At 40.0% G+C, this 27,121-nt stretch overlaps 1 protein-coding gene across 1 annotated transcript in view; it reads left to right on the forward strand.

The window, feature by feature from the left end:
• Nucleotides 1-27,121, forward strand: part of wdr95 (WD40 repeat domain 95) — a 158,042-nt gene that overhangs the window by 126,528 nt on the left and 4,393 nt on the right. Inside the window, exons 20-27 of the mRNA XM_069891576.1 lie at nt 9,600-9,645; nt 13,106-13,165; nt 16,210-16,372; nt 17,697-17,789; nt 20,837-20,895; nt 22,885-23,026; nt 25,958-25,997; nt 26,607-26,695. Of these exons, the coding sequence (XP_069747677.1) occupies nt 9,600-9,645; nt 13,106-13,165; nt 16,210-16,372; nt 17,697-17,789; nt 20,837-20,895; nt 22,885-23,026; nt 25,958-25,997; nt 26,607-26,695 (692 nt within the window). The remainder of the gene's footprint in view (nt 1-9,599; nt 9,646-13,105; nt 13,166-16,209; nt 16,373-17,696; nt 17,790-20,836; nt 20,896-22,884; nt 23,027-25,957; nt 25,998-26,606; nt 26,696-27,121) is intronic.

The raw sequence follows: 27,121 nt of genomic DNA on the forward strand, positions 1-27,121 counted from the left end.
TTATAACCCCAGGATCCCTCTGTACTTCAGCACTCTGAAGTATCCCACCATTTTCCTCTTGCCCTTTACCTCCCAAAGTTCAATATCTCTCATTTGACTTAATTAAACTCAATCTCATTTCCCTTCCCGGTTCTCAAAATGCTATATCCTTTGACAACTTTCCTCAGCTAACCACAGCACCATTAATTTTGTGTTATGTGTAAACTTGCATCCCACCTACATTTTTATCTAAATTATTACATAACATAGAACATTACAGCACAGTGCAGGCAGGCTGTTCGGTCCACAATGTTGTGCCGACCTACAGTATGTAAACCTACTTAAAAAACAAAACCTTCCCTACCTCACTAACGTGCACCTGTTTGAGAATTTTAAAGATTCCTGTTGTACCAGCTTCCACCACAACTCCTGGCAATGCATTCTTGACTCCCACTACTCTGTGTAAAAAAAAAAAAAAAAAAAAAGCTCTGGTTTCTCCTCTTAAACCCCCCCCCACCCCACCCCAACCTTGTACAGATGTTCTCTTGTGCTGGCTGCTCTCGCCTTGGGAATAAGGTGCAGGGTGTCCACCCTATCTATGGTTCTCATAATCTAGTAAATCTCTATTAAGTCACCTCTCATCCTTTTTTGCCTCAAAGAGAAAAGCCCTAGCTCTGCTAATCTTGCCACAGAAGAGATCCAATCCAGGCAACATCCTGTGATAAATCTCCTCTGCACCCACTCCATAGCTTCCACATCCTTCCTGTAATATGGGGACTAGAACGGAACACAATATGGTTTAACCAAAGTTTCATTGACCTACAATATTACCTCATGACTATTGAACCCAATCCTCTGACAAATGATGGCCAACATACCATAAACCTTCTTAACTACCCAATCAAACTGCGCTACAACCTTGAGAAATCTATAGATTTGGTTCCTTAGGTCCCTCTGATCTTCCACACAGTTAAGAATCTAGCCAAGTACTCAAGTTTGACCTTCAAAATTGCATCACTTTACACTTATCAGCTTGAAATCCATCTGCCACTTTTCAGCCGAACTTTAAATCCTATTGTAACCTATGACAGCCTTCTACACTATCCACAACACCTCCAACCTTTGTGTTATATGCAAAAGTACTGACCCCTCCTTCTACTTCATCTAGACCATTTATAAAATATTACAGAGAGCAGGGGTCCTAGAACAGATCTGTGAGATGCTCCATGAGTCACTGATTTTCTGCAGGGAAGCTAATTCCTTGGATCCCATGCTTCATTACTTTCTGAATGAGTTTACCATGTGGGACCCCATCAAATAGCTTTCTAAAATCCATATACACCACATTTACCACCTTCCTTCATCAATTTCTTTTGTTATTTCCTCAAATCACTCAATAAGGCTCGTGAGGCATGAGTACCCCTCATAAAGCAATGCTGACTGAGAAGACTATACTTCTCTAAATACCCATAAATCCTGTGCCTGAGATGCTTCTCCCAATAGTTTGTCCACCACTGATGTAAGACTCACTGGCCAATAATTCCCAGGATTCTCCCTATTACCTTTTTTTTTAAAACAAGTGGGCCACATTTGCCATTTCCTTATCATCCAGTACCTCCCCTTTGACAAGGGAGGATACAAAGATCATTGCCAACCCCCCAGCAATTTCTTCCCTCACTTCCTGTAGTAGCCTGGGCTAAATCTCATCTGGTCCTGGAGACTTGTCAATCCTAATTTTTTTTTAAGAAGATCCAGTACTTCATCTTTCTTAATCTCAACATGCTCCAGCACATAATCTTGTTCTACATACAATATATTGGCCTCACGTTGATCAAGGTTCCTCTGTCTAGTGAACACCGAAGCAAAGTATTCATTTAGAACCTCCCCTACCTCTTCTGCCTCCAGGCACGTTGCCACCTTCATCCTTATGTGGCCCTACCTTCACTCTTGTCATCCTTCTGTTCTTCACAAATGCATAGAATGCCTTGGAGTTTTCCTTAATCCTCCTTGCTAAAGCCTTCTCATGCCCCCATCAAGCTCTACTGTATTTTCTTAAGTTCCTTCCTGGCCACCATATAATTTTCATGAGTCCTTCCTGTCTTTTGCTTCCTGGCCAGGTTCATTACCCAGTACTAGATCCAGTATGGTCTCTGCTCCAGTTGGCTTGACCACATTACTGTGTCAAGAATCCTTCTTGGACTCACCTGACAAATTCTGTCCCATCTATCCCCTTTCCAGTAAGGAGGTGCCAGTCAATATTTGGGAAGTTGAAGTCTCCCCGTAACAACAACCCTGTTATTTCTGCACCATTCCAAAATCTGTCCATTTATCTGCTCTTCAGTGTCCCAAGGGCCATTTGAGGGCCAATAGACTATGTTCAATGAACTGATCACTCCCTTCCTGTTTTTGTCTACCATCCAATCTAAGTAGACACTCCATCCACAATGTCCTCTCATTGCAGCTGTGAAACTGTACCTGATTAGTAATGCTACTCCCCCCCACTCTCTCTTTTACCTCCCATCCTATCCTTTAAAACATATAAACCCCAGTACCTGCATCAGCCAATCTTTTCTTGTGTCACCCAAATCTCTGTTATGTCCACACTTGACGTTCTGATTTTTAGCTTCCTTCCTAACTCCCAATATTCCCTCAACACTTTTCCTGTCTATGTCATTGATGCCAACATGGACCACAACTTCTGGCTGCTCACCCTCACACTGAAGGATGTCATTGACTTGATGTGAGATGAATCTGACCCAAGAACCTTGGAGGCAACATACCATCCAGGAGCCTCGATCTTGTGCACAGAACCTCCTATCTCTTCCCCCTAACTATTGAATCCCCAATCTCTATACCTCTTCTCCTTCCCTTCTGAGTCAAAGAGGCAGATATTGGGTCACAGATATGAACACCAGGACTTGTCCCAGTTGTGGTTCCCCACAACTGTATCTAAAACAGTATGCAGTACTTGTTTTTGAGGAAAATGGTAACAGGGGTGCCCTGAACTACCTGCATGTTCCCCTTTCCTCTTCTAATAATCAACCAGCTTCCTGCCTCTTGGATGTGACTGTCTCCTTGTTGCCTCTGTCTTCCTCTCCAAATGATCTAGAGTTCATCCAGCTCCAATTCCCTAACACGGACTGAAAGGATCTGCAACTGGATGCACCTTTTACTGTCCCAGATTTCCCACATCCTGAAATTGAAACATACCACTGCCCTAGCTTCCATCTTCACTACCTACTCTGGGTTATTATGAAAAGATCTCACCTGACCTTATCTGTAGCGTGTCCTCTGCCTCTGTTCGCTGAAGCCTCTCAACCCAAAGCATCTAACTCTCCATTCCTACATTGAGCCACTCTCACACTGTCTGCTCCACACTGTCCACTCCACCTGAGCTTGCTTTCTTTTTATTTTCTGCTGATTCTATCTGCATCACTCCAATCAATTGCTCAAGCTATCACTCCACATCAATTTAAACTCCACTGAAACAAAGCACAGCTTCCAACACTCGTCAGTCGCCGAGGTTTCCACAAACAATCAAAGAGATCACTGAAGAGTACCATTGGTCACTGACCTTCAATCAGAATACCACTACCCTAAGTTTTCCATGGCCAGCTTAGAACCCATTCTTTCCAGTCTCCTAGGAACCCATGCTCTTTAATCTTCTGGATCAGCCTCCCATGCAGGAACTTGTTAATACTTTATTTACATTCATGTATACAACATCCACTAAACTACCTTCACGTCAAAAAAACTCAGTCAAGTTTGTAAGATCATACTGACTATAAACACTTTTTCAAATACGAGTAAATTTTAACCCGAACAAACCTCTTCTGTAATTTCAAGATCTAAGGCTCACCAACCTATAATTTCTTGGTTTGTCCCTATTGCCTCTCTTAAACAAATAGAAAATTGGTGTTTTCCAGTCCTATGTGAGCTTGCCTGCAGTTAAAGAGGATACAAAAACCTCTGTCAAGGCCCCAAAGATTGGGGAATTACATAATGCTTTTGCAGTTATAGGATTGCAACTAATAGATGTACATTCTTCAGAAACAAATGGCTGCTTTGGAAGGGGCTGGAGTTGGGGAAAGACCATGAAACCATAAGACATAGGAGTAAAAATAGGCAATTCAGCCCATTTAATCATAAGCTGATCCATTTTCCTACTTAACCCCACTGTCCAGCATTTTCCCCATGACCTTTAATGCCCTGGCTAATCAAGAACCTATCAATCTCTGCGTTAAATACACCCAATGACTTGGCCTCCACAACCACCTGTGGCAACAAATTCCACAGATTTACCATCCTCCGGCTGAATAAATTCTTATGCATTTCTGTTCTAAGCGGACACTCTTCAAATCTGAAGTTGTGACCTCTTCTCCTAGATTCTTCCACCATGGGAAGCAACCTTCATCTATCAACTCTGTCCATGCCTTTCAACATTCAAAATATTTCAATGAGATCCCCCCTCATTCTCCTAAATTCTAATGACTACAGGCCAAGTGCTGTCAAATGCTCATCATATGTTAACATTGCTGGAATCATCCTTATGAACCTTTTCTGAACCTTCTCCAATATTAGCACATCCTTTCTTACACGAGGAGCCTAAAAATACTCCAAGTAAGGTCTCATCAAGTGAGGTAGCAGGGAGGCAGATCAATCCTTGTTTTAGCATTCATTTACTGTTTTTTTTTAAATTGTTAGAGATAAAACTCTGAAAGGACAGATTCCTTGAGACTCAGCTGGAATCTACACAAGAAGATATTGGCCACATTTATGGTGATGGTCAGTAAACCACAACCCTATGATTTGTTCCAGTCTGCAGGAACAGGTTGAAAGGCTTTGAAACAGACCAAATTAAGTGCAGCTGTCATGGTTCATATAAAATCTATAACAACTAAGTTCCTGATCTGTCATTATCTCCTCATGTCAAGTGAAAGAAAATGTGGTGTTTCATTGTTGACATATACTATTAAATCTGCATCTTCTTAACTTCATATTGTTCTGAAATCCAGTCCAAAACTGGAAAAGAGCATAGGAAATAGGTCATTGACAAATTTATCAAGATATGGCAGCCATATTTGGATCATATTGGGGCCCAATTATAACTGCAATAATAAAAAGGACAATAATAGATGCTGCTATAATATAAATGCAAGTGACTTCCCCACTGAGAATTTTTTTTTATGGTCAACTTAAATGTGAGCTCTGATGGTGTATGAATTTATATTGTGAAAATGGAGGGGGAGGGGTTTGTTTTTTTGTATTTACCTAAGGGAAATATTCCTTCCCCATCCACCCAGACATCCCTTTCAGAGTCTTTGTTTCAATAAGATAATTTCTCATTCTTTTAAATTCCAATGAGCATAAGCCAAATCTCTCAACCTTCCTTTATATTTTAAACCAGTGGTTCTCAACATTTTTCTTTCCACTCACATACCACTTTAAGTAATCCCTACGCCCTTGGTGCTCTGTGATTAGTAAGGGATTGTTTAAGGTGGTATGTGAGTGGGAAGGGAAGGTTGAGATTCACTACTCTGGACCCAATTGTTACTGAAATAGTTTGCTTGAGAAAAATTGTCATTGGCCTATTTCCTTTGGAGTTATGAAACCGTACACATAATGAGTCAATGAGGTATGATTAAAACAATGGTTTTCAAACTTTTTCTTTCCACCCACATACTACCTTAAGTAATCCCTTACTAATCACGGAGTACCTATGGCATGGGGATTAATTAGGGTGGAAAGAAAAAGGTTGAGAACCACTGGTTTTAAACTGTTCATCCCAGCCATCAATTTAGTGAGCACTCTCTGCACAGTCTCCAAAAATGGTGCCCTCTTAAATTTTTAGGTCAAATCCCTCCAATATTAAGTAAAGTTGCAACAAAACTTTCCCACTTCTATACTCTGTTCCCACTACAAATAAGGCCAATGTTCCATTTGTATTCTTAATTATTTGCTGCATTTGTATGCTAATTTTTTCATATTCCCTGTATGAGGATCACAAATCCCTTTGTAGTTTTCAAGTCTAAATTCAGACAATTTTGATAATTTGTTCTTCCTTCCAAAATTAATAACTTCATATTTTTCCACATTATAATCCATGTGATAAATGTCTTGCCAATTCTCTTCACTAGCCTAATTGAATTTGCCGTCTTTTTTTCCCTCCTCAAAGTTTGCTCACCCAGTTGCATCATCAATGGATTTGGCTACAGTACAAATAGTCCAGATATCCAAGTCATGAATTTAGATGTTAATTAGTTGAGGCTCCAAGACTGAGGCACTCAACTAGTTATTCATTGCCAATCTGAAAATGGCAAATGGAAATCCAGGAGCTGCTGGCAAAGAAGCGAGCTGCCCACCAGGCTCACCTTACAAAGCCGTCCTGTCCAGAGAAGAAACAAGCCTTCCGTCGCGCATGCAGCCATCTTCAGCGCAAACTCCGGGAGATCCAAAATGAGTGGTGGACTAGCCTCGCCAAACGAACCCAGCTCAGCGCGGACATTGGCGACTTCAGGGGTTTCTACGAGGCTCTAAAGGCTGTGTACGGCCCCTCACCCCAAGTTCAAAGCCTGCTGCGCAGCTCAGACGGCAAAGTCCTCCTCAGCAACAAGATCTCCATCCTCAACCGATGGTCAGAACACTTCCAATCTCTTTTCAGTGCCAACCGCTCAGTCCAAGATTCCGCCCTGCTCCAGCTCCCTCAACAGCCCCTAAGGCTAGAGCTGGATGAGGTTCCCACCCTGGATGAGACATATAAGGCAATCGAACAACTGAAAAGTGGCAAAGCAGCAGGTATGGATGGAATCCCCCCAGAAGTCTGGAAGGCTGGCGGCAAAACTCTGCATGCCAAACTGCATGAGTTTTTCAAGCTTTGTTGGGACGAAGGTAAACTGCCTCAGGATCTTCGTGATGCCACCATCATCACCCTGTACAAAAACAAAGGCGAGAAATCAGACTGCTCAAACTACAGGGGAATCACGTTGCTCTCCATTGCAGGCAAAATCTTCGCTGGGATTCTACTAAATAGAATAATACCTAGTGTCGCCGAGAATATTCTCCCAGAATCACAGTGCGGCTTTCGCGCAAACAGAGGAACTACTGACATGGTCTTTGCCCTCAGACAGCTCCAAGAAAAGTGCAGAGAACAAAACAAAGGACTCTACATCACCTTTGTTGACCTCACCAAAGCCTTCGACACCGTGAGCAGGAAAGGGCTTTGGCAAATACTAGAGCGCATCGGATGTCCCCCAAAGTTCCTCAACATGATTATCCAACTGCACGAAAACCAACAAGGTCGGGTCAGATACAGCAATGAGCTCTCTGAACCCTTCTCCATTAACAATGGCGTGAAGCAAGGCTGTGTTCTCGCACCAACCCTCTTTTCAATCTTCTTCAGCATGATGCTGAACCAAGCCATGAAAGACCCCAACAATGAAGACGCTGTTTACATCCGGTACCGCATGGATGGCAGTCTCTTCAATCTGAGGCGCCTGCAAGCTCACACCAAGACACAAGAGAAACTTGTCCGTGAACTACTCTTTGCAGACGATGCCGCTTTAGTTGCCCATTCAGAGCCAGCTCTTCAGCGCTTGACGTCCTGCTTTGCGGAAACTGCCAAAATGTTTGGCCTGGAAGTCAGCCTGAAGAAAACTGAGGTCCTCCATCAGCCAGCTCCCCACCATGACTACCAGCCCCCCCACATCTCCATCGGGCATGCAAAACTCAAAACGGTCAACCAGTTTACCTATCTCAGCTGCACCATTTCATCAGATGCAAGGATCGACAATGAGATAGACAACAGACTCGCCAAGGCAAATAGCGCCTTTGGAAGACTACACAAAAGAGTCTGGAAAAACAACCAACTGAAAAACCTCACAAAGATAAGCGTATACAGAGCCGTTGTCATACCCACACTCCTGTTCGGCTCCGAATCATGGGTCCTCTACCGGCACCACCTACGGCTCCTAGAACACTTCCACCAGCGTTGTCTCCGCTCCATCCTCAACATCCATTGGAGCGCTTTCATCCCTAACGTCGAAGTACTCGAGATGGCAGAGGTCGACAGCATCGAGTCCACGCTGCTGAAGATCCAGCTGCGCTGGATGGGTCACGTCTCCAGAATGGAGGACCATCGCCTTCCCAAGATCGTGTTATATGGCGAGCTCTCCACTGGCCACCGTGACAGAGGTGCACCAAAGAAAAGGTACAAGGACTGCCTAAAGAAATCTCTTGGTGCCTGCCACATTGACCACCGCCAGTGGGCTGATAACGCCTCAAACCGTGCATCTTGGCGCCTCACAGTTTGGCGGGCAGCAACCTCCTTTGAAGAAGACCGCAGAGCCCACCTCACTGACAAAAGGCAAAGGAGGAAAAACCCAACACCCAACCCCAACCAACCCATTTTCCCCTGCAACCGCTGCAATCGTGTCTGCCTGTCCCGCATCGGACTTGTCAGCCACAAACGAGCCTGCAGCTGACGTGGACTTTTTACCCCCTCCTTAAATCTTCGTCCGCGAAGCCAAGCCAAAGAAAGTTGAGGCTCCAAGACTGAGGCACTCAACTAGTTATTCATTGCCAATCTGAAAATGACAAGTTAATCTTGACTTTATTAATTAGTTAGCCACTTCCTCTCTATGCCTATACAGCACATGACTTCTACCCTGAGGGATATTGTGAGGTAATATTTTATGTTCTGCTGTTGTTCAGTGTCACCCATGTTCCTCATATTGGGAGGTTTCAAGTCTGTAACCTGCATGGATCCCAAACTATTAAATCCCTGATTGCTAATTCCATTGCTGTCTTCTTCCTGCTCAAAATGCAATTGTCTCTTACATGGTAAAGAGATCCATGTTCCTAATACAATCTGCAATAAGAAAATAACTTTTGTATTCATCATTTTGAATTTATGAACTGTGGAGCACTGAGGTAGCAGCGAGCAAGCACAACACTCAAAAGACTGGACAACAGACTTTATTCCAGTAAAAGTGTGAACACCAGTTCTTGCCTTGGTGGTTCCCTATGTGACTGGCTCAGGAGGGGCCGGTTCAGGTTTCTATTCAGGTTGGCTGATTGACAGCTGGCCAGGTGGAGTCAGCTCCTTAGGTGGTCTTCCTGCAGGTACCGAGATCGCCCCTGAAGTAGGCTGGTGGTCATATCACCACATGAACATGCAATAATCTTATCCCAGCCAGAGAAAATTATTTTCCCTATTTATTCTGTCAGTGCTTCATAACATCTTCAATATATCTCCAATATCTTCTTCATAAACTATCACGATACCAATGAATGTCCACTATGCACTCACAACATTTTTGACTCAGTGTCTTTTAATTTATATCTCCAGTAAGATTCTCAAATTCAATATTAGATTCTATTTAATCTGACTGATATTTTCTAGATATTTAGTAGTAGGTTGTCCATTTATTCAGTTTCTGCTTCCTTTTGGAGTTATACTGAACCCAACACATTAACCCAACTGGGGGCAGTTACTTTAATACTAACCAAAGTCCCTTCTTAAGCCACCCAACTCATACAGATATGGTTTTGATATGTGAACTATGGTACTTTCAAGCTGCATTGTGTATTCTAAGTCATATATAGATTGGATTTCTTTGTAGTTACGTGCTTGCGGTTGGATGGGACAGAAGAATTAACATATACTCCGTGAGTATTGAGATGTACTTTGTGTGTGTAATGCGCTCTCTCTCTCTCTCTCTCTCTCTCTCTCTCTCTCTCTCTCTCTCTCTCTCTCTTTCTCACATTTCATTCAGAATGTAGGTGATCATGTCTCTACATCCATTATGATCTCTGACTCTCTGATTTTTCATTGTTGCCTCTTTTCCTTCAGTGAAGGCTCCATCTTTGACCGAGCATGTATGTATACATTTACACAAACACACACAGATATATCATTTATTACTGTACATATACACACTATATATAAAGTTTATACATATACAAACAAATGTATGTATATATGCACATGTGCATGTGTATATATACATAGTATATACTTGTATACACACACACATACAGGTGTGTACATTATACACACAGCATAAACATGCACACATATACACACAGTATACACATACATATGTATGTACAGTATATAGACATATATACAGTAAGTATACACACATGTATATACATATAAACACATATTTACACACACACATGCCGTCTCACACACATACACACACACTGTGTCCTCCATAATGTTTACAACAAAGAAACTTTTTTTTCCTTTATTTTCCCCTGTGCTCCACAGTTTTAACTTTATAATCAAACAATTCATGTGTGATTAAAGTACACATTCAGATTTTATTCAAAGTTATTTTATTGAAACTACAAGAATTTTTAAACATAGTGTCCTCTTTTCAAGGCACCATGATATTTGGGACATAGCAATGGTATATATATTAAAGTAGTCATGTTTAGTACTTTGTTGTCCACTGCAATGACAGCTTGAAAACTCTGATTCATATACATCACTAAGTACTGAGTATCTTCTCTGGTGATGCCCTACCAGGCCTTGACTCAGCCATCTGCATCTCCTGCTTGTTTTGGGGGATTGTCCCTTCAGTTTTCTCTTCAGCATATGGAAGGCATGCTCAATTGGGTTTAGATGAGATGACTGACTTGGCCATTCAAGAATTTTCCAGAGTTTAGCTTTGGAAAAACTTCTTTGAGGCTTTAGCAGTATATTTGGGATTATTGTCTTGCTGTAGGACGAAGCACCATTTAATGAGTTTGGAGGTATTTGGTCGAACTTGAGCAGATAAATAGCAGGGAGAGGTCATTTACATAAAACTGGTCGATGATGTAGTTTTCAAACATTTGTGCCAAAATTTATTCACTGATACTACTAGCCTTCAATAAGAAAGCAATTCTTTCTGATCTTTAAATCCTGGGTGGCTTAGATTTTTTTTCTCTATGTCCATCTAAATGAGCAATAATTAATTTCTTAATTATATCAGAATTAATTTTGCTACTGCAATCAGCAGTTACTTCATCAATGAAGATACAATAAGTGCATCAGTACTTGTGGCAGCCAATCATGCCCAGGCCATAACACCCCCACCAGCATGTTTCATAGATGAGGTATTATGCTTTGGATCCGGGGCAGATCCTCTACGCTTCCACACTTTGCTTTTGCCATCACTCTGATGCAGATTATTCTTGTTCTCATCTGTCCACAAGACCTTTTTTTACACAATTCTTGGCAAACTATGATCTGGCCATCCTGTTTCTGTGGCCAACTAGCGGTTTGCATCTTACAGTATTGCTTCTGTATTTCTGTTCATGAAGTCTTCTGTGGACGGTAGTCATTGACGCATCCACTCCTGCCCCCAAAAATGTGTTTCTGATCTGTCGGATTGGTGTTTGGAATTTTTCATTATGATGAGAAATCTTCTGTTATCAGTAGTGGAGGTCTTCCTTGGCCTACCAGTCCTTTTGCAATTACTGAGCTCACCAGTATTTCTTTTTTTTTTAATGATGTTCCAAACAGTTGATTTTGACACTCCAAATATTTGGGTGATGTTTCTTACTGTTTTATTCTTGTTTTTCAGCCTCATAATTGCTTCTTTAACTTCCATTGGCACAACTCTGGTACTCATGTTGAAAAATGGCAACTACAGACACCAAAGGCGATCAAAAGCTTAGAAGCAAGTCTAGCTCTCTTATACCTGCACCAATGTACTTGAACGTACTTGAGTATCACAAATAGCTGTGAAGCCAAATATCTCAAACATTATGGTGCCTTGAAATGGGAGAACGATGTATAAAAAGTGCTGCAATTTCTACAATTTCAAACCAAAATGTATACAAATAACAACGAATAAAATCTGGAATGTGCACCTTAATCACACGTGAATTGCTTGATTAAAAATTTAAAACTATAGAACACGGGAAAATAAAGGAAAAATGTGTCTTTGTCCCAAAGATTATAGAGGGCACTGAACATCCATATACCCAGCACCATTTAACTAGACTGCATGATGAGTGCTTGCCTAATGTCATGGTTGTGCATGGCTTGGTACAGTCAAGCTTACAAGTAGGCTCAACTAGCACATTGTCTTATTTGCAAAAATAGCCCCAAACCAGCATTATGGGCAAAAGATCCAATTCAATTATAATTTTGTTTGGATTTAAATTGGGGTTTAGGTGATTCAGCACAATTAGGACCTGCTATCCAATGCCTATGATGCATGGTTCCATCTGGGATTATTGGGTAGTAAACAGAAGTAGGAATTGTTGGCTGATTTCTTTTTCTTAATTCAAATAAATAATTTGAGCTCAATTGGTAATTGGTAATTCATTGAGGAGGAAAGGAATAGAAAGATAGTATGGTGGAAGCAAGAGTTCACCTAGACAATTATCACCAGTTGAGCCTAATGGCCTGTCTCCATGATACTTTCAACATAATGCCGTTACAAGAAAATCTGCATATGTTGGGGTTTGGTGCAATAAACAGAATTGTTGGAAAAACTCAGCAGGTCACACAGCATCCATAGGAAGAAAGCGGTTTTGGGCCTAAGCCCTTTGTTGGTAATCTGGAAAAGCAGATAGAAGCCTGAATTAAAAAGGTGGGGAGAGGAGTATGGGGGAAAGGGATGAAAACAAGTTAGCAGGTAAAAAGTAAAAGGTGGATTTAATAGGGAGCACAGAAGAGAAATCTGAGAGGTATTATGGGAAGAGGGCAAAGGATAGTTCTCTAATCGGAGAAGGAAGGCAAGAGGGTGGGGAGCTGAAGGGAAAGAGATGGGAAGGGATTAACACCAAGAAGTTGATATTGATGTCATCTTGTTGGAGATTGCTGATACAGAATATAAGGCATTGGTCCTCCAATTTATGAGGTCTCTATGTGGACAGGCATGTCTGCGTGGCAACATTGTGTGGAAATAAAATGGTTGCACTGGACAGAGTGAAGGTGCTCATGTCTTGGCTATTTGAGATCTGTGCACTCAGGAGTGATTAGGTATTTAACTTGAGACTTTGGGAACATGGAATTTAGTAGGCCCACTCTTCTGATATGTTATAATTGTAAACATGTTAATATTGTGTCTATCAAAATACTTTAACAAAAGTGAATAAAATCTTTCTTTCTCATGTTGTCCAGGATTCATCTGATGACCTCCATCATGTTCAGCCTCCTCAACCACGTTGGCAGGATGATCTGGTAAGGAACACTACTTGATGCTCAATATGCTTTGCCATAAGACTGTTCATGCTTTGTACTGGACTGTGTATACACTTAATTATTTTCATTGATGGTTTTTCCACTGTCTTCAAATGGATATTTTCACAAGTATGTGCATGGACTCTACAACCAACCTGTCATTTTATCCTAAGGAAGCAAATACCTTCATTGGTTTATGACATGTGTGGTAGAAATAGTTCTTAAAAATTGAAAACACGAAACATGCCTTCCTAAAACTGGCACAAATCAAGAATGATGGAAATAAGATGGCAAAAACAATCATTTACACAAATATTGTATTGTGTTCAACACTTAGAATATTGTGTTCAGTTCTGGACACCTCATTATAGGAAGGTTATGGAAGCTATGGAGAGAGTGCAGAGGAGATTTAACAGGATGTTGCCTGGATTAATAAATAAGCCTTATGGGGCAAGGTTAGCAGAGCTGGGGTTTTTCTTTTTGGAGCAAAGAAGGATGAAAGATGACTTGATAGAGTTCTACAAGATTTTTAGTGGCATAGATAAGGTGGTCAGCCAGTGCCTTTTTCCCAGGGCAGGAATAGCAAACACCAGAGGACATCTGTATAAAGTGAAGAGAGGAAAGTTTAGGGGAGACATCAGGGATATTTTTTTTTTTTACACACAGCGTTATGGATGCCTGAAATGCCTTGCCAGGTACGTGGATGAAAGAAAAATATAAGGTTATGTATTACGAGTTGGGGGAGAGAGCTCACAAGGTCCTCACTTGGCAATTGAGGGCAGAACAAGCCTCTAGAATAATTAATGCAATACAAATGGGGAATGGCCCGGTCTCATATAAACCAAAGGAAATTTATGAGACCTACAGGGAATTCTACGAAGGATTGTATAAATCTGAATTGATTTGGGATCCCAATCAAATGGACGAGTTCCTGGCCAGATTAGAACTCCCACACCTGAATCCAGAGGAACAGGTGGGATTAGATCTTCCTTTTACAGAGGAAGAGCTGGGTAAAGCATCAAGTGTGCTATAAGGAGGCAAGACTTCAGGGGAGAATGGATTCCCACCTGAGTTCTATCAAGAATTTAAGGACTTATAGGCAAGCTGTTCCCACAGGACCCAGAGTTGTTCCTGCTGGGAAACATAATGGACATAAGGCTTACAATGAAGCTGTCCAAATTTCAAACCCATTTTATGTTAATCGCATTGGCAGTGGCCAGGAAGTGCATTGCGGCGATTTGCAAGTCCGATTCTAGTCTTAGTATCAAGCGATGGAACAAGGAAATGCAGAGCTGCATTCCCCTGGAGAAAATAACTTAACCTGAGAAACAAATGCGGTATCTTTTGTAATATCTGGCAGCCATATGTGCACTACATAGGTGCATGCCAGTGATTGGTTTGCCTGTTCTTTGCTGCAGCTTCCTCTCCCTAACACTGATCCCGATCAAGGAAAGTCAGGAATGAATATCACCCCAGAGGCCGCCCACTGAGCTGTGACAATCCCTTATTATTTATTTTCCTGGTGCTAAAGTTTTGTTGTTGTTGGTCAAAGTTTGAGTGAGACGTCTAGTTTTATGTGTGGGGGAGGGGAGTTGGTAGAGACATGGGCTTATATATATAGTCATAAAGAAAATAAATATATGTATATTTGAATGTGAACTGCCATTGTTGGCATGACACTGTATATGGCTGTAAAAATATGTGAAAATATAAATAAAATATTATGAGGTAGGAAGGGTTTTCGGTAGGAATATATAAGTCAGCACAACATCAAGGGCTGAAGGCCCTGTACTGTACTGTGATGTCTCTGTCTATTTGTATAATTGATAGTGTGTGCAGGTAATAAATAAGCAAGAACTCAGAAAATCGAAACAACCTCAGCCAGGATTCAAAGATTTCTGTTGAAGATTTACTGACCACATCTTATTTCAAAGTAGAATTCCACCCACTCATGTTCCTGATCTGAAAATGTAATGTTTTCTTCTTTTTCCATTTTCCATATTCCATTTTTCCATTATGTATCTTTATCTTTGCTCTATAAATTACAATGTTTGATCTGCTGAGTTTCTCCAGCATTGTGTTTTTACTTCAGTCATGGTGTCTGCAGACTTTCATGTTTTACTCATGTTTTATTCCGCCAAGATAGCAAAAATATTTATTAAGCAGTTAGTATGAAAACAAGAGGATATATTTATTTGAATATACTCCTTAAGTCATCTCAATATGTCATTTAGGGAAGAATAACCAAAATAGGGTGTATGCAGTGAAGAGGAGGGCAATGAGGAATGCTGAGGAACAGAGGGATCTTGGAATAATGGTTCAGTGTTCCTTGAAGGTAGATTCCTGTGTAGATAGGGTGGTGAACAAGGCTTTTGGTATGCTGGCCTTTATAAATCAGAGCATAGAATATAGGAGCTGGGGGGTGATGTTAAGACTGTTTAAGGCATTGGTGAGGCCAGGTTTGGAGTATTGTGTGCAGTTCTGGTCTCCATATTATAGGAAGGATATAACTAAGGTAGAGAGGGTGCAGAGAAGGTTTACAAAATTGTTGCCTGGATTGCAGTATCTTGAATACGGAGAAAGATGGAGTAGGCTAGGACTTTATTCATTGGAGTGTAGAGGTTGAGAGGGGATTTGATAAAGGTATTTAAAATTATGAAAGGAATAGATAGAGTAGATGTGAATAGGCTCTTTCCCCTGAAGGTAGAGGAGATTGGTACAAGGGGTCATAAGTTAAGGGTTAGGGAGCAAAACTCTAGGAGTAATATAAGAGGATACTTCTTCACTCAGAGAGTGGTGGCTAGGTGGAATGATCTTCCAGAAGAAGTAGTTGTGGCAGGGTCAATTCTGTCATTTAAGAGGAGGCTAGATGAGTACATGGATGAGAGGGGGTTGGAGGGTTATGGCCATAGGAGTGGGTAGGTGGAACTAGCGGAGTTTCACGTAAATCGGTGCGGACTAGAAGGGTCGATATGGCCTGTTTCCATACTATAAATAGTTATATGGTTATATATGTTATAATATCTTGTTATGTCTCTTTCTAGAAATGGGGACACAAGGATGACATTCTGTGTATAGCTCAATGTCCCCCCTCTCTTCTTGCCACCTCGAGCTATGATGGAGAAACAATTGTCTGGAATATGATCTCTGGTCACATCTGTTGCCATCTACAGAGCCCATCAACCAAAGTGCATAGGGATGGAGAAGGTAAAATAAAAGGGGTATGATTGGCAGATTGTAAGCAAGAGGTGACAGGGTTTGTATTTCTTTTAAAAATGTAATACCTACCATTCATTTTTCAAATTGTCTTTGTCCTTTTTTTCTTGAACATTTAAGCAACTGATGCTGATATCCTCATTATGAAACTAATATTCCCAAGTTAATGGTTGAGGAAGAAATAGATTTGCAGAGCACATGTTGCTGAAGAGCCATGGCTAATATCTACTCATCAGTCTTAACTTTCGATTGTCTCTATGCTGGTTTAAAGTCCTGCGCCTTCTTATTAATGATAAGCATGCAGACCCAACTACAGGCACTGAGGCTTGAATCACCTACATTTAGACAATGTTTAGAAAATCATGGGAATATAGACTCTGTTGTGTGCTGTGGGTATTCAAGGTTTCGCCCAGCAATAATTTGAATAATGTATTTAAAAACAACTATTTTAGAATGTTGGAGGGAAAAGTTTGGTGACATTGCCACATTTAAAAACAAAATCTTTTGCATTAATAATAATTTGTATAGTGTCTTTAACATAATATCCTGAAGTACTTCACAGAAGTATAAAGTTAACTGTTCTTGAGACATTTATAAAACATAGAAAATGGGATCACGATTCTGATCTGCAGTACAATCATGGCTAATTCTCCTCAGTGCAATATTCCTTAATAATTTAAAATATTGTTTAATTAATATCAGGAAATTATTCCACTCACCACTCACAATACTTGTCCAAGAATCTGTTGAAAAATATTGATTGTTTTTTGCAAAGCAGCCCTCATTTATCGACATAAATGCCAGGATGTGTTAAGGATGAAAGGGTAAAAGTTTAGGGGGAGCATTAAGGGGAACTTCTTCACATAGAGAGAGTAGTGGGAGTGTAGAAGAAGCTGCCAGCTGAAGTGGTGAATGCAGGCTCAATTTTCACATTTAAGAAAAATTTAGACAGGTACGTGGATGGTGGGGGTGTATGGAGGGCTATGGGCTGGGAGCAGGTCAATGGGACTGGGCAGAATAATAGTTTGGCACAGACTAGAAGGGTGGTCAAGGGGCTGTTTTCTGTGCTGTGATGTTCTATGGAATGTTATGGACATTGGTGTTAACAGCTTTTATCATTCAGGAAGATAGGAAAACAACTAGAGAGAGACTAGCATCCTTAATTATTCAGAAAAAGATGTGAACAAAAGGAGAAGTCAAGTTAAATAGTGATAATTGTTTACAGGTGCCATGACATTACATTTTTTATTCCCATTTTAGTTTTCAGTGGTTTTGAGCATATTGCTTTAATTACATTTTAATGTTCTCATTGCAGCAATAGATAGAAGTGTGAATAAAGTTATATTCTTGAAAACCCGAGCACTGAAGATTGAATTGGGAGCATCCCTTGTTACTACTGGTCCTCAAGGTAAATAAAAGGTTTCAATTAAAGATGAAAAGGAAAAATAAATTGTTCATTTTCTGAAACAGTAACCAAAAGTGCTGGAAATATACAGACCTGGCAGCATTTGGAATAATGAAAATATAGTTTGAATTATAAACCATCTTTGTCACAGAGACATGAAAGGTATCAGTTTGTATTTGTTTCTTCAATCCATTTTTTTTCACTTAGTTAGTTGCTGAATTTGGAAGACATAGCATTTTTGGAAGGTTCTGGTCACTGTATCACTACAGAAGGATTGAAGCAGCCCAGGTTGAAAATGGTTGGATGATTTTAGCAGCAGGTGGAGCTAAAGTTGGAGTGGAGGTTGATAGTGGGTGAGAGCAGTTTTTCAGCTGGGAGAGTGTTGGCTATGTTGTGAAAGTAATTAGTTTGTTGATAGAAACTATGGGGCTCACAAGCTCGGGTGGGAGCTGAGTGGAACACCACAATTATGCATAGTTCTCTTCGGATAGGGGTAGTGAAAGGAATGACGCAGATTATGAAGCCACAGACTTTGTAAGAGGAAGATGTTCTTTTTTTTTAAAATTTTTTATTTTTCACACCATAAATCACATTAGCCATGATATACACTATTTCTTTTTCACACATATACAGTGACTTTTTCTCCCCCCCCCTTTCCTCCCAAACCACCCCCCCACACCGCCCCCTCTCATCCATTTTAGGTATACAATCTAGGTTGCATTAAGCCAGTCAGACAATGTTGTCATTCAACAAAATTACACCAGAAATTCTACTGAGTCCATTCTTTTCTTTCCTTCTCCTTCCATCAACTTAGGTACTGTATGTCCCCGGTAGGTTTTCGCTATTGTATTTAATGTAAGGCTCCTATACTTGCTCGAATATTTCAATATTATTTCTTAACCTATCTGTTATTTTTTCTAATGGAATACATTTATTCATTTAAATTTAGTAGTTTCTTCCTTTTAATTTTGTTATGTATTCCATTAATATTTAAAGACATATAGTTCTTTTATATTTTGTTTATCTTCTCTTTCTGTTTTTCCATCATTACCTTTCCTCCTTTTCCATTTCTGTTTTCTTATTTTCAACTCATTATAAGACAACATTCCTACAACATCCAACATTTTCCTTATTCTCCTATTTCTATCTTATTTATCCCCAATCTCCCCTTCCCCTCCTGAGTTGTCCTTTATCCCTTGTCGGACAACCACATCTCCCCTCTCCATTTGGATTTGCGAATCCACTCGCAAGCGTCAACTGATTTTGCAGTGACCGCTATTTCCCCCCACCCCGCCTCCCCCAGAAAAGATTTCACTTTTCATATGTCACAAAGGTCACTCTTTTAATTCCCTCCTTATTCTCTCTATTCCATTACCTTCCCTTATTAATTCTTGTCTATACTATCTATATTTTCCTCTAAGTACAGATACATTTATGTATGCTCATTGTCTCTATTCACTCTTATACCTCTTTACCCGCATACATATCAATCGTAATCATTTTTACTCTCATTACCCGTCTTCATCCCTCAGTCTATTTTTGTCTTTACCCACATACATATCAATCGTGATCATTTTAACTCTCATTACCCGTCTTCCTCCCTCAGTCTATTTTTGTAATTGTTCTGCAAATTTTCGTGCTTCTTCTGGATCCGAGAATAGTCTGTTTTGTTGTCCTGGAATAAATATTTTCAATACCGCTGGATGCTTTAGTGTAAATTTATACCCTTTCTTCCATAAAATCGCCTTTGCTGTATTGAACTCTTTTCTCTTCTTTAGGAGTTCAAAACTTATATCTGGATAAATGAAGATTTTTTGCCCTTTATACTCCAGTGGTTTGTTGCCCTCTCTTACTTTTTCCATTGTCTTCTCCAGTACCTTTTCTCTTGTAGTATATCTTAGGAATTTTACTACAATAGATCTTGGTTTTTGTTGTGGTTGTGGTTTAGAGGCCAATACTCTATGTGCTAAGAGGAAGATGTTCCATGTTACAGCCATTCTAGAGTTTAACTGGAGGAAGTTGCAGCTCATCCCAGATTTGGATATGAGCAACAAGATTGAGAAAGGAACTGAAGCATTCGAGCTGGGTGTCATCACATTTGAGTGGACAGAGACCCCATTAAACAAATATGTTCTTGTCAAGATACAAATAAAGAAGTGACAGGGTCTAAAAATAAATTCTTGTGTGTTTCAAGGTAATGGTGCATGGGCATGATAGTAAAAAGTGGTCAGAGATCAGATAAAGAAGATGAAATTAAACTCTCATGTATAAGAAAGGTATTGAACAGTGTTGTGGGATTAACTTCTGCAGAGATGGCAGCTAAAATCACTGTTTTCATAATATGTCACTCATATCACTGGTTATGGATGGATGAAAGAGTCAAGGTAGGACCTTGCTGTGGGAGATGAAAATATGTTGTAGAACTTTGCAGCAGAAAGCAAGTAGTATTCACAGTTGTAGGGTTTTGGGGTGTTCTTGAGGTGGCTATGGTGATGGAAGTTTGGTCAGCAAATTAGAGAGCACTGGGGTGGGGTGTGGCTTCATTCTGACATATCATTAGGATTAAGTTGGGTAGCCATCAGGAAATGCCAAGGGAACAGGAAGCAAGTTTAAAGACAGGATGTACTCAGAGTCTATGAGAAACTACAGAAGAAAAAAAAGTAACTGTAGGAAGATGCAAGTTTGTAGTAGGGTTATAATTTATTTGGACATTGTATTTGTCTTTGGCACAGACACATAGGCCAAAGGACATTTCCTGCGCTGTATGGGGCCAAATTAGTCTGATGCCTAAATTTGTCCTCTAGCCTCCTAAATATCTCCAGCACTTTGTTTTATTTCAGGTTTCCAACATCTGCAGCCTGTATAAAATATTCATTATGTTCAATATTCTGCTTATTCATCATGATACCTCCAATAACTTGTTGTAATGGATGTCATATAACAGTCAATACTACTGAATAATATGTTGTTCATTATAATGTGGGTATCAGAGCTGGCAACCATAGATTCCTGTCTTCAAATTAATGTCTGTTTATTTTTGATTCTTGTAGGTTCTCTTGTATTTTGGAACCTGTTCAATGGTGGACAGCTCTTTAGTTCTTTCACTGCTGTGAGTTAAACTATATTTAAGAACTCCAAGTATTCAGAGACAAACAAAGAAAAGATGCATAGATCAGAATAAACAGTTCAAATGTCTTTTAGTTTCTAGTGCATAATCTGTGTTTCTATGAGATATTTTGAATTGACTAACTATATATTTCCAATATTTGAAAAACCTGTCACAAGTATATTCTGTTGAATTAAAAAAATGTCTGCAGACACAAAAGTGCTGGAGAAACTCAGCAGGTCACACAGTAGACCTCATCCTGTGAGCAGATGCAATGGAGACAGAGGAATTGAGTGAAAGGAATGGAATCCTTTCACAAGACACAACTTCCCCTATCCTCCCCTCTTTGCCTTCCACTGGTACTGCTCTCTCTATGACCCCCTTGTGCACTGAACCCTTCCCACTAACCCTGGCCCCCTTGGTACCTACCCCCGTGACCACAGAATATGCTATGCCTGCACTCACCCCTCCAAGCAGTTTTTCCAAGTGAAGTGAAGCTTCTCTTGTGAATCTGTAGGGTTCAACTACTGTATCTGGTGCTTCAGTTATGGCCCTCTCTATATCGGAGAGACTGGATACAAACTGGGAATCCTTTGGTTGTTAACCTTCACTCTGCCTGCTACAATAGCATGAATTTCCCAGTGGCCACCCACTTCAATTCCATACCCCTCTCTTGCACTGACCTGTCTGTCCATGGCCTCATGCTCTGTCGAACTGAGGATAGCCACACATTGGAGGAGCAGCACCTAATATTCCATCTGAGCACTCTCCAAATGGATAAAATAGACTTCTCCAGCTTCCTCTAGGTCCTTTCCCTGCCTCTCTCTATTCCCCATCCTTCTGTCTCCTTTCCTCTAGCCTCTCCATCCCCTTCCCTCTTCATTCGCTTGAAGCTTTTTTTCACTTGGCCCTCCTGCCCATATGATCTCTTGTCTGTCCTCCTCTCCCCACCATTTTATTCAGACACTTGTCAGCCCTGTCCTCATACCTAAAGGGCTACATATCTTTGCTACAAAAAGAAAGCTGCATGATTTGTTGACTTTTTCCAACGCTTTTGTGTATTGAACAAGTATATTCTGAAAATATTTCCTGTATCTAACACAATAAGCAGGACAAAACAAGTTTTTAATGGGCTCGTATGTTATCATCTACAAACATCATTATAATGGTTAGAAATTGTTGGATTTTATTACATTAACAATAACTGTGGTAAAGGCCAATTTGATGGAAATAAGTCCAAACATCATGATTGGCAACATGAGAACCATGGGAAAAGCAATCAATGTTTAATATATTTGGAGCAAAAGAATAAAAGAAGATCTATTTTACCCTTGCCTGTTCAATGTGAATAATACAATGGAGATGGGGGTGGGTGTCCAACCCAAGGCTACAGATCTATTCAACAAGAAATTACACCAGTCTCAAGGCTACTTGATGTGAGAGAGCAGTGACCTGAACAGGCCAGTATAAGTCTAATGATCCAAATATTTTGTGGCTTCCTTGCAGGCTAGAGGTCCTTTCAAGACCCTTATGTAATCTTGGCCATTCCTAGGCAGAGCCTTCTTTCTCCAACCAGTAATACCACCCTTTGAAGTTGCTTTCCAAACACTTCTATCAGGGATTGTTCCCTGTGATGTACATGATATCAGCCAGAGTTCATAGTCTTGATTGCACTCATAGTTTTCCTATTGGCTTTGGGCTGTGGACTCTGGAGTAACTGATCCAATACCTGAGAGTTAAGACAACCTTGGCCTTCTGTTGATCTGTCAATGGGGCATTCCCACCCATCATAAAACCTTCTTGGAGTTGGATACTGTGGATTTTTTCACTAATGTGAGGGAGCACCCTGCACCTTTCATACAATGAATGGAAAAAACTGAAAGGAATGATCTTCCTCTATCTGCTTTCCTACATCACTAATGCCCATATAATTTCACTTTGATGTTTGCATTTTAAATTTTGAAATTGATAACATATTTACATTTTTTTTAGTCCAGAGCAAAGTCTCCATTAAGCAGTCTTGGTGCAGCAACCAATGACTCATTACTTTACATGGCGGATTATATTGGGTATGTTTATGTTTACGGTATAAAGGACTATGCTGTACAAGGACCAGAAACAGACCCACCAAAAAGTAAGATTTTAAATGTGTTGTCTCAATATAATGATATTGATAATAATAAGAAGAATATTCTTTGAGGCAGAATTGTTGCATTTTATTTACTACAGTATATCATTACATATTTGATTCAAGGTGTTTTGTTTTGGTAGCATGAAATAAAAAAAAGTCATTCTTGTTTCGCAGGGCAATTAATGAAATTATTACTGGAATATACTCAGATTATATAATGATGAAAATATTTGTTTTTGTAAGTGGAAATACTTAATTTTCATGACTTTCTTTTGGAAGGTTTGACTAATGTTTGGTTTTGATCTGGATAATAAGTAGAATGGAAGATAAGTAATTTCTTACAGCAATGAAAAGAAAGTACAGGCATAGAATCTATACAATTCTGATCACCACAATAAAGGAAGAACATGATGCAATGGAGAGGTTGCAGAGGTGATTTATGGAGATTTCCAGGATGGAAATTTGTATCTTTGAGGAATAATTGGATGAGCTCTTTTCTTTGGAACAGTGAAAGTTTAAAATTGAAAAACACCAAATTTAACTCCACTGTTTAAAAAAGAGGGTAGATAGATAAAGGCTTGTAACTATAAACCAGTTAGGTTAATGCCCACAGTTGGGGAAATGTTTGAAGCTATCATTAAGGAAGAGAAAACAAGACATTTAGATTGAAACCTCCATCAGGCAGATGCACCATGGATTCAGAAAGGGCAGGTTATGTTTAACTAACTTACAGGAGTTCTTGAGTGTGAGAAACAGAAGTACCTTCACAGAATTTGCTTGAGACAAAAATTGAGAACAAAGAACATTTATTATATAACAGTGCAAAGTTGGGTGCTTCCCCTTACCCTGGGAATACACACATACACTGGGGCTCACCCAACTTTTACAGTTGATTTCAGAATAGAAGTACCCTCCCCCTTACATTCTTCTGCCTTCTGGATGAGTTTGGCATGAGGCAATCCTGTCTGCCTACGTGCTGTTTCTGTGAACTTGGAGGACCAGGGGGTATCCTGTCAGTGTCCCATCATGTCATTGTCCTTATTCACAAACCTGCCTTTGTTCTAATTCACACCTTACCAACTCTCAGGGCTACAACCTTCTTATATGCAGAACTTGCTAATTCTGTCTAAGGCTAAAAGACCCTTATCTTATCCAAACTAACTTTACTTCCTACATTCTATTATCTATTATCTATCCTTATCTTATTCATACTGGCTTTATTTATTACACATATCTTCTTTGGCTTGGCTTCGCGGACGAAGATTTATGGAGGGGGTAAATGTCCACGTCAGCTGCAGGCTCGTTTGTGGCTGACAAGTCCGATGCGGGACAGGCAGACACGGTTGCAGCGGTTGCAGGGGAAAATTGGTTGGTTGGGGTTGGGTGTTGGGTTTTTCCTCCTTTGCCTTTTGTCAGTGAGGTGGGCTCTGCGGTCTTCTTCAAAGGAGGTTGCTGCCCGCCAAACTGTGAGGCGCCAAGATGCACGGTTTGAGGCGGTATCAGCCCACTGGCAGTGGTCAATGGGGCAGGCACCAAGAGCTTTCTTTAGGCAGTCCTTGTACTTTTTCTTTGGTGCACCTCTGTCACGGTGGCCAGTGGAGAGCTCGCCATATAACACAATCTTGGGAAGGCGATGGTCCTCCATTCTGGAGACGTGACCCACCCAGCGCAGCTGGATCTCAGCAGCGTGGACTCGATGCTGTCGACCTCTGCCATCTATATCTATACTAGTTTCCTCATCTTCATATTTTTATATCAGTTTTACTTATCTCTCACATTGAGGATATAACAAATGTAGTAGATAGAGGGAACCAGGTGGATGTGGTATATGTAAATTTTCAGAAGGTGTTCAATAAGGTGCCGCGTGGATTTGGGGGTAATATATCATGGATAGTGGATTGGTTTTCCAATAGAAAGGAGAAAGTTAGGATAAATGGGTTGGCAATTGGTAGTTAGTGGGGTGCTGGGCCAGTAACTGTTCACAATAAACATAAATGATTTGGGAGAAGGGACTAAGTGTAGCATATCTAAATTTTCTGATGACATTAAATTGAGTGGCTAATCAAATTGTACGGAGGAGACAGAGTCTGCAGACGTATAAAGGTAAAGGTCACAAATAATGGGCAAGGTTATAGCCTATGGGGTGCAGTGTTGGTAAATTTGAGGTCATCCACTTTGGAAACAAAATAATAATAAATTAAACTCTTAGTTAAATGATGAAAAACTACACATGCTGTTGTGCAAAGGAAGATGGGAGTGCTTGTGCATGAATCACAAAAGTTAATTTGTAGGTGCAGCAGGTAATCAAGAAGTCAAATGGGATGTTTACCTTCATTATAGAGGGGGGTTAAATTTCAGAGCAGGGAGTTTCTGCTGCAACTTTACAGGATAGTGCTAAGAATGCATTTCGAGTACTGCACACAGTTCTGATCTCCTTACTTGAGAAACAATATACTGGATTTAGAGGCAATGCAGAGGAGTTTCACCAGTTTGAGTCCAGAAATCAAGGGGTTATCTTATGAGGAGCAATTGGGTAACCTGGACTTCAGAAAGACAGAAGTGCTTTCCCCAGAGTGTCTTGAATCTGGGGAAATCTCTGCCAAAGGAAGCAGTAGAGGCTTTTTCATTGGTTATTTTAGACACAAATGGATATTTGAAGAGTAGGGGAATTTAAGAGTTATGGGGAATGGGTGGGTAAATAGACCCAAGTTCATGGCCAGATCAGCCACAATCTTATTGAATGGTGGAGCAGGCTGGATGGCCCAGATACCTACTCTTGCTGCTACTTATCTTATTATGAATTGAATTAAAGAAACCAATGATGTGATAAGAATATTAACATTGATTGAAAACCATTTTGTAATGTAAAAAAGGTAATGAATAATAAATTTAGATAGTACTAATTAAGCTGCCTTGTCTATTTCACTGTTATAGTTGTTAACTACTGGAGAGCCCACGTGAATAGTGTAACTTGGTACGTATTGCTGCAAACTTGATTTTAGTGAGTGTTACTTTGGGGGTTGGCAGGGTGCAAAAGATACACAGAGTTCATGACATTTTCTAGATGTAGAGGCACCATTGAATCCAAAACATAAACAGAGTTAATGCTCTCAACTAAAACCCCAAACAATGGATTGTTTACCCAAGGAAAAGACATCTGTGGAGAGAGAAGTCATTTTTTGGGACATTGAAACTGAAACTGGTATTGATCAAACAAGTGATCTAAAAACAGAGTTGGAATGGCTCTGTGAAATGGACACTTCTGCTATTTCTCTCTGTCAGGGAAAACAGTGAACCACCATGAGCATTGGAATGGTAATTTTTGATTAATCCATGAAAATAGCAGGATGGACGCGCGCACACACACACACAAGTTTAGATTTAAGTAAGAAGTTATATTGATAGTTATTATTAATAAAAATATTGTTTTAAAAATAACATTGTCTTGGTGAATTTCTATTGTTGCTGGTCTCTGATATAATAATATGCAGAGTGTACTGTGCTGTAGGTTCTAAAATCTTCCATTTCCTTTTGTTTTATTTCTATTTTGTTTAATGATAATTATTTTTAATTTATATTCCAGCATGGAATTGATAGAAGAACAAAATGTGATAGTGACATCTTCTTTTGAGGGCTCTGTGCGACTGTGGACTATGGATGGGGAGTTAATTGGTAATTATTAATATGATAACAAATGGTGAATTGTTCATCTCATCATGTGCCCCTGCAAACTAAAATATAAAGCAATAGCAAACAAACATTGCAAATACAATGCTGAGTGAAAGCAATAGTTTGGTATAAATATTAAATGGTTAAAAAGAAAATTTTGCATCTAAATGCCATCTTTTGCAACCACTTGCTAAAACACAATGAAACCAATCAATTTTTAACATGTTGTTACTCTTGATACAAACACAGCAAGCTTTCTACAAACACACAAAATGGACTTCAGAACTCATGTCATCAGCTGATGAAATAGCACATAATTTAGCCAGCCAAAAATCAAGCCAAACATTTGGCAATCTGCCAGCTCTCTGTCCTTGATACCACATCACATTCTCTCACTGGAAATTCATCTGTGGCATTAAATTTTAAGTT

Source organism: Narcine bancroftii, chromosome 7, assembly GCF_036971445.1.
Source record: "Narcine bancroftii isolate sNarBan1 chromosome 7, sNarBan1.hap1, whole genome shotgun sequence".
Lineage (NCBI taxonomy): Eukaryota > Metazoa > Chordata > Chondrichthyes > Torpediniformes > Narcinidae > Narcine > Narcine bancroftii.